The following is a 10,816-nucleotide window of genomic DNA, read 5'->3' as shown; positions in this document are numbered from 1 at the left end:
GTCAGAGGCCTGACTCCTGAGGGGTCACCCAGTCTGCCTGCCAGGGGCCTGAGGCACATAAGGAAGTATGGAGGGTGAAAGAGTGAGTGCTGAAAGTGAAGAATGTGAGCACTTACTCTCGGGATGGATACTTAGGCTTAGCTTGTGTGACCTGTGTTTGTAAATCAGCAGTGTTCTGTGTACAGTAAAATCTATTTTATTATTTCCTTTAATTGCTTGTATTGATCTAAACCTACAAAGGGATTAAATTTAATACAGGTGGATTACAGATTGTAATATTTTGTTTATGCCTCCTGGTCCACCTCGTGCTCCATAAATAGTCCACTCCTCCTCATGGCAGCTCGGTGCGGCAGTGACAGCGTTAAAGGCGCTCAGCCAGTCTCCACCTTTTATGTAAATGCCAGTATGAGTGAGTGGGACCCGAGGCGGAGAGAGCGTTCAGTGAATGGAGTTGGGGGGGGGGAGTTGCCTTCGCGGATGTGTCCCTACGCTCACAAGAAGGAGGTGTGGGTCTCTTGTCTCCAGTGTGTGCATCTATTCGGAGGACAGGAACGATAGGCTGCCTTTCGGATGCGAACGTGCAATCATGTCACGAGCGCCGGACTGTGCAACGAGGACATCTGAATAATCCATACAGGCGATAAACGGACTCTACAGGAATAAAGCAATGGGTGGCCAGATAACGCGAAATGCCTTTTACGGTAAGAAATAAATATTTCAGGCTGCATGTGTCTGTATTAAAATTGACGCTCTATTGTTCAGGCCTATTGTGTTTAATTCATAATGCTCTTAGCAGTGGCTGTGTTATCACTATCAGGTACCATATTGCCACTATAGCTTATTCTTCGGTCACAGTTACGTCACTCCGGCAATTAGAATAAGGGTCGAGACGCGCAGCGGTGCTCACTTTGGGTTAATGCGATGCAACAAACAGGATGTCACCACCTCCTCGCGCTATAACCGAGACCTTTATCCCATATTTAAGTGTTGTGAAGTGTCTTTACTGTGTGGGCTCATGTCAGTTTCAGTGAAGGATGGAAAGTTGCGGGGTTTCCCTCTGCTCTGCTCTGCTCTGCTCTGCTCTGAGCTGTGGTGTGGTTTCCCCCTCATTAATAAAGAGGCACAGTGTGTGCAGTTGTCCTTTAGGAAATCAATACATTGACTCCCTGTTTCATTATGCTGCATGGTAACAGAAAGGTCGAAGCAGCGTGATTTATTTCTTGGAGCAAAACAGCTGACTGTATTGAAAAAATGCAAAGTATTTGGTATTGATTGGGTCATGAAGTAGGGGAGTGTTTGATTTTTTATAAAGTGAGGAATAGACCTCAGGGTGTTGTGTGTGGATACTGAAGGCTTTGAGTGTGAGAGGCTCCCAGTCCCCTGATGAGCAGGGGAAGTCAACAGTGAGGCTGCTGTGTAGGTCCACGGATAAAATGTAGGCCAGCTTCAGGCCTTTCTGTTGTTTGATGCTCCCTGTGGTGATGAACAGCCGTATCCATCGTCATGTTTTTACAGTAAAAGTAGTCCTCTTGCTACTCTTTCTTCTTCTCTACAACAATCTAAGAACGCAATGTCAAGCAGGAGATAAACAACGCCACTAGTATACTTCTATATTCATGCTATGTTACTATAAAAATTAATATTAGAATGCTATTGTTGTATAAGATGTTACATAAGAATATATCTTCTTGATGTATAATTGAACCTATGGGAGTTTAAGCTAAGTCCCTGCTCCTACGGCGTCGTCTGGTTTTGACCACCTGATCGTTCTAATTAAAGCTCCAAGATTAATCCAATTAGTTAAAGAGGGACAGACTAAGACAGCATGAGGAGGAAGCAGCGCCTTCTCTCTGGGATCAAGGTCAAACACCTCATAGAAAATTCAAACACAATATTACCCAATTGTAAATACTAACATTAAACATTCCTAGTTTATATAAAACCTCTACAGAAATCCCTGGGGCTTAAAACATGGTAGGATCCTATGGAAGTAATAGTGATGTCACTCTATAACAGTTGGCCAATTTTCGATACCATTTGCTATCATTTAGGTGTAGCAGGTGTGTATTTTGCATAAAAGCGCTGAACTCTACCTGTGAGGCTATTTTCAGATAGAAAACTGAATCCAGATGGATTAATGGTATCTGGCTCTCTTATTTCTAAAAGTATTTGTTGTCAAGACAAGAATCTGAGCAATGTATTTGTGTACATACAGTAGGTAAGCCACGTCTAAAGAGCAGAGAGATTGAAGCTGTTTTCTTGCCACACAGGTCTAATGGGATTGGGTTGTATCGTAGCTACTTGGCTACTCTAAGTCAAGCCTATAAGATCATCAGTGACTTCTCTGCATAAAGAGTGCGAGCTGCTGTCCTCTGGTAGGGGACTTAGGGCGCATTCACACCAGGACAGTCTGGGGGACTCGGTTCAATTGGGCGAAAAATGCCCGAAAAATTTCATTTGGTTCAGTTCACTTTCACACTGCATATTTTAAAGCGAACCAAACCGCCTGGGCAATGTCACACAGTACAACAGCTGCTCGTTTGGGGGCGGTATTGCCCAAAACGACCACTGACCAGGAAGAATAAAAGCATAAGGAAGAAAACCTGGCTCATTGATTGGCCAGGACCGAAACTTTGGTTCGGTCCTACTGGACTTTGGTTCAATGGATAGTCCATTTGCATTTTCCACTGTAAGCAAACTGCACCAGGGTTCACTTGCAAAGTGAACCAAGACCCCCAGTTTTCAAGCGGACTAGGGTTCACGCATTTGGTCTGCACCAGAGTTCGAATGAGCGTTCACACCACTTCAAATGAACTGAACTATCCGTGGAAGCGGACCAGGGTTCATTTAAAGTGGACCAAATAGCACCAGTATGAATGCGTCCTTAGAGTGCCTCGTTCCAGATTGAACAGATTTAAAAGTTTATTCATACCTCTGTCTATAAAGCTTCTAAATATTAATTGGATTATGACAATTTGCTGATTTGCATTTTTGTATTTTTAGCATATAATGTTATTTATTTATTTATTTTTTTGTGTTTCTTATTGCTACATTGGATATAAAGTTGATTTGTCTGTGTTCTATGTTGCATGTTGTATTTCTATGGCTGCAGTATGGGTGTGGGGCCCATGACAAATTTCCCATGTTGTGAGACATTAAGTTAATCTTGAGCTTGATCTTGATCTTAATGTAAATAAGCGAGGAAGCCTCTACCATTTTGTTTACAAATGCAACTGACCATCCCTTTATGTTGCCAAGTTTGGTGATTCTGCTGCTGTTAATTGTGTATTAGTTCATCTCTGTTCTCCTATGTGCAAGACATCCATGACGTAGCTGTTGCACCTGTACCAATTATTTTTAGAGCCTCCCTGGACTCGTTAATTACGGCTATTAATTGCACCTGGGCACAGCCACAATGCCTGCTTAGAAACAGCCTCTTACCTTACTGTCAGGTTAACCCACACCGGCGTACTTTTGTCTTGTTAACATTTCCTTAATCTCAGAGCTCATCGGCTCTTGTCTGATGGCGATAAAGCTTCTGGGGGCAAGGCCAATATTTCAGGCTGTGGCCAGTGGATATCTTGGCCAAGACTTTGTCCTCCGAGAGCCAGTTTTTTTGGCTAATCTCTGTAAACAGATATCTGCATATGAATGCAGTTGTGTTAAAACAGCTAATAAAACATGAGATGATTTACATTCTGCTTCTCCAAACACACTGTTTACCTTCTGTTCAAACTTGATTGGTTGACACTAGTCGGACTACAAACCGACTACAAATGGAAACCAGAATGCTTCCGATACCAAAATTTTGTCCCATTGCATACAGAGTATAATTCTGTCAGTGTCACATGATGATGATTTTCCATCAACTAATATCTCCACTACATATTCAGTTGCACTGTTCACATAGGCCTACATGTCAACGCATGTGCATTGCTTGAACTCCATCCATAACTTCATTAGCATTTATTATTTGACTCTTAAGGTAAAAATACACAGCAAGCTGGTTATTATTGCCATGTCTTCTCTCTGTACATAGTCCCACTTATTACATCACTTATTGGGAATGAAATCAGTAATTTGACACAATACAGTATTTCAATAGAATCTATCATTTAAACTTCATAGTGATGTGCAAAGTAACATGCCTGTAACCATGACTACAACTATTATCCTCAAAAGAAGCTGCAATCAGAACAATAAAGATGTCGTTTCTTGATGTTTTTCAGCAAGATACTGAGCGACTGACCTAAATTGTCCCTGCAGAGTGATTTGACCGGATGTGAAATATCCATAGCAACAGCCAGTCATTCATAACCATGCGTAGTTATTCATATACAAAGGGCTGCTGGAAGCCTTAATAGACCAAACAGAATCAAATATTCAGTAAAGCTGTGTGATAATCATCGCTAACTTGTGTTTGCAAGTGAATGGGAAAAAAGTCTGTTAGTCCAGTGAGAAGAAGAGTGGGTTAACATTAAAGTACAAGCGTTGCTATGGTGACCCACAGCCATTGATAGAAAGCATTTGATTGCTTCTGCTGCTTATTTCTGGAACTGAACAGATAGAGGAGAATTTAAGACATCAGATATCATATTTGAACCTTTCCAGTGATGTTTACCTCCATATTTGTGCTTTTGGGAGATGCAGCTGGTGAAGAACTGAAACTACCTTAAGTGAGATCTATTATCCAGAAAACTGTCACCACTACTCATTACGTACTCACTGTTTACATGACGGTAAGAGAAAGGTGTGACTTACTGAGGAACAGATTATGCTTTCTAAAGTTGCACCTCTGCAGGCTGTTGTTCTCAGGTGTGAAGCATCAGAGCACATCCAAACAGTGTTTGCAGAGTTGGTTGCATAATTGAGTCTGCCGAGTATGTGGGAGCTCCACTTCTGTGCTCCCGATTGACTGAAAGTGGGCCAGTGTCTGAGGCTGCACAGGCTGATTCGATGGAGCGTCTGGCTCCACTTGATGTGAATTGGATTCTGTATCCAAATGCAAAACGGGGACAGAGCTGAGGAGACATTTAACAAAGTTTGTTAGCTGCCGTGGATCAGATCGGATCACAGTACGGGATATGCCTCAGGTTATTGAACGCCAAATAAAGGCATCTGATATTTAATACAGCATACAGACCACCAGCTGCCTTCAAAAATATTTCCTTTTTTTTTATCACCCCTTTCTCTTTGTGTGAAGGAGAGCATGAGCTAGAAAGACAGAGCTTCAGTCAGGCTTGAACAGTTGCTATGGAGTGACAGAAACACATGTCTCAGGGTCAGGTGGCATTGTTAAGAGTGCGTGTCAGTGCCGTCCATATAATTCTTACTTCCTCCTCCTCAGCCGTGTTTTCTGAGGCAACAGTTGGTTACCTACTCAGGGGGTAGCTAAGGATGCACACGTATACATGTACACACATACATATGTGCAACCCAAACCTTCCTTTGTCCAGCAAGCATTAAAATCATTGTGTGTGCGTCTGTGTGTGTGTGTGTGTGTCTGCAACCAGCCCTTTCATCCTTATCCTCATGACAGGTCACCTTCAAGGCAGCGCCCACATAATGACTCCCAGCCAGCGCTGAATAGCATCTTGCCTGCTTTCAGTCAATACACACTGCATATCATTACGCCTCCCCATCAGCCTGCTCTCTTTCACTGCCAGAGAAGCATCATTGGATTACATTGTGCTCCACTGTATGCGGCCTCGCCATATTATTACTTATTGATTACTGTTGTGTAATCCTGCTCGTGAAGAGAATGCTGTAACAGCAGGAGGACTAGTGGGCCGTAGTGGATGATGTCAGCCGAAATTCATCATCTCTGTTGTCTCACCTTTCACTGCCAGGTCATCGTGGTTTAAATTATTGATAGTGCGGTGTCTCTACAGTGGGGTAAACCAGGAAACTAGAGAGAGATGTTCCTTTAGGCATAAAGACTAGTCAGTCTACTGCTTATAACCATATTTTGTAATATGTATTTGTTATTTTTGTGTGTTGTTATGCAATACAGTTGTGGTGAAAGGATTGATGAACAGAAAATTTAAAGACGTCAATTCTGATTAGCAAATAAAGGTATACTGTGCAGGAATTGTCAGTTATTGTAAACCAGAGGTGTCAAACATACGGCCCAAGGGAGCCAAAACCGGCCCACTGGATGAACCTTGCACACCTAATAGTGATGCACTTGTGAGGGTTAAGATGTGCCAGGTTTCAGGTGCAATTTCTTCATGTAAAATGCTGCTTCAGAGGTTTTTCCACCCCGACCAGAAAACAGTTCTTTTCTTCCACTTCAGTTTGGTGTGGTGATGTCAGGACTACTACACAGGAGTGGACATGTACAGGAAAATGCACATGTAATGACAGTGAGTTGTCGACCAACCAAACATGTAAATGGGTTAGCATTTTTATAACTAACTTCTTGGACGTGTTTTGGAGGTGGTTGTTATTTTTAAGATATAATGCAATGGTTTTACTGGTCCGGCCCACCTGCGATCAAATCGGACTGTATGTGGCCTGTGAACTAAAATGAGTTTGACACCCTTGCTGTTAACGTTATTGCCAAAGAAAGAGAAAGTAAAAGCGAACCTCAGATTCACACTCCATTGCTATATTTGCAGTTTTTCTGGCACAGTGTCCGTGATTTTTGTTGCATCCTCTTGGATGTATGGAGTACGGCACCCTGTATGGCACCTTCTTTTTCAAGTCCTGCGCACTGGGCCCAGAAATGTCCTGACCATAGTAAAATTAGAAGAATATAAGATAACACAGGCAGAGTGTCTTTAGATAAACACACCACCACAGACTTCTCGTGGTTCGTAATTGAGAGGGATTAATGTTGTATGAGTCTATAAATTCTTTTCTTAGGAATATCCTGCATATTATATCTTTAATCATGTAAGCCCAAGGCTGCAACAAACAATTATTTTTGATTAATCTACAGATTATTATCTTGTTAAATCGTGTGCTCCATAAAACATTAGAAAACAGTGAAAAATGCCCAACATTAAATCTGATGTAACGTTATGTAAGACCTTGGAACGCAGCATATTGTCGCATTTAATTAAGAACCATCAATAGCAGAAGAAAATTTGTATTAAACACAGTTTTAAAGTCATTTTCTCCTACTAACCCAACATTTAAAGTGTAACCAAGGCTTGAATTTGAAACAGGCTAAATTAGGTCCCATTCAGTCATCCTGTCTTTAGACCTTCTTTGGAAGCTTGTCTCTTTCTTTCTTTCTTTCTCTGCCCTCTCCTTCTCTCCTCTTGCCTCTACATGTTGCCTCCTCTCTTCTTGCTCCTTGCACGTCCCTCCCTGAGTTGTCCTGTCCTCGTCCATCCCTACATTCAGTCCATGTCCCCTGTATATGGCGGACCGCTACAGCAAAACTTTGCAATTTGAAGACATCGCTTTGGGAAATTCAGAGGAACTTGTGATTGACATTTTTCAGTCATAAGATTTTTCTGTTTCACTGCAGTTCAAACTTTATGGGCCAAATGATTGATCAGAAAAAGAAACATTAGACTAATGATCTGATCATTATTAGTTACAGCCCTGCAATAAAGCAAACACAAAAGATCTTAGCCTTTTCAGTGGTGATTCAGACCTCTGATTCACCACCAACAGCTTATTTGTTTTGCAATTTAAATAGGTCTAACATGCTCATACACAGCTGTTTCTTCAGTCAGAAAAACAGCTGCAGCAATGAAAACTAAGGCATGATTAGGAACGGGGACATCACCCCACATAACCAGCAAGACACCTAGCCACATCTATGAAATGTCGTGACAGGAAGTTGCCATGAAAATGGCCACAAGTCCTCTTACCACAACACAGCAGGGCAGGTTGTTGTCAGAGGACCTGACAAAATAACAACTATTCAATCACCATATTCTTGCTTTTGTTGTGGGAAAACTGCTCCAAGCAACAACAGCTTGAGTTTCAACTGAAATTACATTGGTGGCACTCTGTACAGTACATTATTTTGTGATTCGGTCACTCACCCTTTCCCACATAGGAGGGAAAGTCTAAATGTTATTTTATTTTACCTGTTACCCAGCAGCGGTTTGTAACTTCCAAGATATTCTAATGAGTCCATATGTCTACTCACTCAGTCTGCAAACAACACATTTGCCTTAGGCTTTGCAACAGACCTGCTGTATGTAAGTAATAGAGCTGCAACCATTAATCAGTTAATGGATTAGGTGTCAAGTACGAAATAAATCAGCAACTAATTTGATAATCAATGAATTGGTTTGAGTATTTTTTCAGAAAAAAGTCACAATTCTCTGATTTCAGTTTCCTAAATATGAATATTTTCTGGTTTCTGGACAAGACAAGACATTTAAGAACGTCATCTTGGGCTTTGGACAACACTGATCGACATTTTCCAGCACTTTATAGACCAAACAATTAATCGATTTATCAAGAAACTAGCTGACAGATTAATCAACAATGAAAATAATCGGTAGATGCAGCAGTAGTATGTAAACTGTAAGCTGGTGTGTGGAAATGTTGGACTTTTGGTTTGCTTGAGGCAAACATTTTATAATTTAGGGCAGAAAGTAGACATCTGTGAGATCATGCAAATTCCTTTTAAAACCTAATCTGCTGCTGGACTACAGATAAACCTGATAAACATGAAAACAATGTCAGGATGACTGAAACTAAAGGGCAGGTCATCTTAATATGTAGGCTGTTACAGTATTAGCTAGCATAATGCAAAAAAAAGCAGCCATCAAATGGCAGCTAATGTCAAGTAAACAGTTTTAAATTACAGGATCACCTGATGCTGCTTTGACTGTCAATATGGAAACCCCCCATCATGCAACATTACAATAGGCACGCATCATCTATCAATGCATCATTTGTCATGATGTTGCCTAGTAGCACGTCAAGCCCTGAGGTCAACAGCAACATAATGACTGATGAGTCAGTAATGAGTCCCTGTGGGTACCTGTCCCCAGGTAGAATAGCAGCTACAGTTACTGTATCTGCCACAGTGGTAGCCTCCCTGTCATTGAACCACACACAGCCTATTGGGTTTCACACACTCTGTATCTGCGTAGCATCAGTCACACATGTATAAACGCACATGCAAGGAACTGGAAGAACAGGAAATGTAATACTCTGCTAGCTGCGATGTAAAAGCACTGTATAAAAGCTGGGAGCGTATTGAGCACATAAAGACACCCTGCCTGAGCTGTATTTTTATGCATCTAAGCCTAAATGATAATCTGTGTGATTAATCGTCACTATTACCGTGTGATTCATTAACAGTTGGTGTTACATCAGGCTGGAATGCCATTTTGTCATGAGTCAGTGGGACTGAATACATCATCCAGACACTGCTATGTAAACATCATTAAGACGTTGTTTGTCATTGCCCTCCAGGCTTGTTGGTGGTGTTGTAAATGACACTGTCAACAGATCCCAGCAGAGCAAAATCAAATAAAGAACTTAAGAGTAACAATTTACACTGGTAATCTTTGTAAAAGAGGACGTTCACGCTTTTATTTTATGAGATGGTAATGATTTCAATTATTCCAGGAGAACAAAATTATTGTTAAAGCATAACAGTGTACATGGCCTGGGAATAATGCAAAATATGTTTTCTTAACAGAGTGTTTTGGTGATTGGTCTTAAGTACAGCAGTACATTATTAATTTACACTAAAGGCTTCATGAATACACAGTGATAGATTTATTTGAAACATTCCAAACATTTAAGAATTTGTTATCTTGTGTCACACCCAACACTGGGCTGCATGCTTTCATATTCCCAAAAGGCTTAAAGAAGTATTTCACTGCTGGAAAGTCTTTTCATAGAACTGGGCCTCCACTTTGTATCTCCACTTCCTCCTACTTGAGGCCAAATTATTCTAGATACGGCTGCTGCCATCTTGCTTTAGTGAAGTCATTTTGAACCAGAAGCCCTTTTTAGATAGGAATTGTGCAAATTTGCAGGAAAGCCCAATCAGTCTTCTTTCAGCATTGGCAGTATAAAAACAAAATCGGGGAGTGCAGCAAAATGCCGCCTGCCTACTTTTGATTATACAGAATGTGTCTTTTTCAGGGCAATGGGGGGCGTGAGCAAGTAACAAAACGTGTAGCTCAGCGTGTGACGTAAACAGTGACGTGGGAAGGAAGCTGCAGCTGGTCAGTCCTTCGGCAATTCTCTCATTAGTCGGCCCGTTCTTCATCGTCCCCGTCATTTGACGGTTAATGGCCTCTTCGTTTGTGAGGACAAGGAGGGCGCACAACTCCTTGTCTCCCCAGTTGCTCATCTTTACAGTATCTGTCAGGTTTGCGTTTCCCTCTTGCTACTAGTTGCTCACTAATTCCTGCTATCTGCTGTTTCCTGTTTATCCACCGCCAGTGGCTCGCACGTGTGGCGTCATCAACAGCTCCTCCCACAAGTCATCAACAGCCCCTCCCGTGGCGGAAGGGCGCCTCATTCTTTTTAAACCAAAAAGGTTCCACCAATATGCTTTTTCGCGGAAAATTGGGCACCTCGGATCAACTCGCCAATCCGGCTCTGTGTGTCTAAATGCTCGCAGCTTCTCGCCAATCCGGCTCTGTGTGTCTAAATGCTCGCAGCTTGCCGGCAACACGGCCCATCATTCGCGGAAAATCTGGCAGTGTAAAAGGGGCTAGAGCAGGGGTGGCCAACCAGTCAGAGACCAAGAGCCACAAAAATTACCGTGGCAGTACAAAGAGCCACATCATACACGTGAGCTTACAAACGCACTCCCTCTCTCACACAAACACGAAATGACATAAAATCAAAATCCATACATTTCCAATTTTCAAAG

The 10,816-nt window shown here is 41.8% G+C and overlaps 1 protein-coding gene across 2 annotated transcripts in view; it reads left to right on the top strand.

Moving 5' to 3' along the window:
- The first annotated feature begins 428 nt into the window (after nt 1–428).
- Nucleotides 429–10,816, top strand: part of neurl1aa (neuralized E3 ubiquitin protein ligase 1Aa) — a 101,696-nt gene continuing 91,308 nt past the window's right edge. For both annotated transcript variants that reach the window (XR_007569991.1, XM_050045240.1), the window contains exon 1: nt 429–701. Coding sequence is in view for 1 of the 2 variants with exons in the window: in XM_050045240.1 (XP_049901197.1) it covers nt 668–701 (34 nt within the window). In the remaining variant the exon portion in view is untranslated. The remainder of the gene's footprint in view (nt 702–10,816) is intronic.

This window comes from Epinephelus moara, chromosome 5 (assembly GCF_006386435.1).
Source record: "Epinephelus moara isolate mb chromosome 5, YSFRI_EMoa_1.0, whole genome shotgun sequence".
Taxonomy (NCBI): Eukaryota; Metazoa; Chordata; class Actinopteri; order Perciformes; family Serranidae; genus Epinephelus; species Epinephelus moara.
The sequence above is the reverse complement of the archived record's forward strand: the minus strand, read 5'-3'. Positions and strand labels throughout refer to the sequence as shown.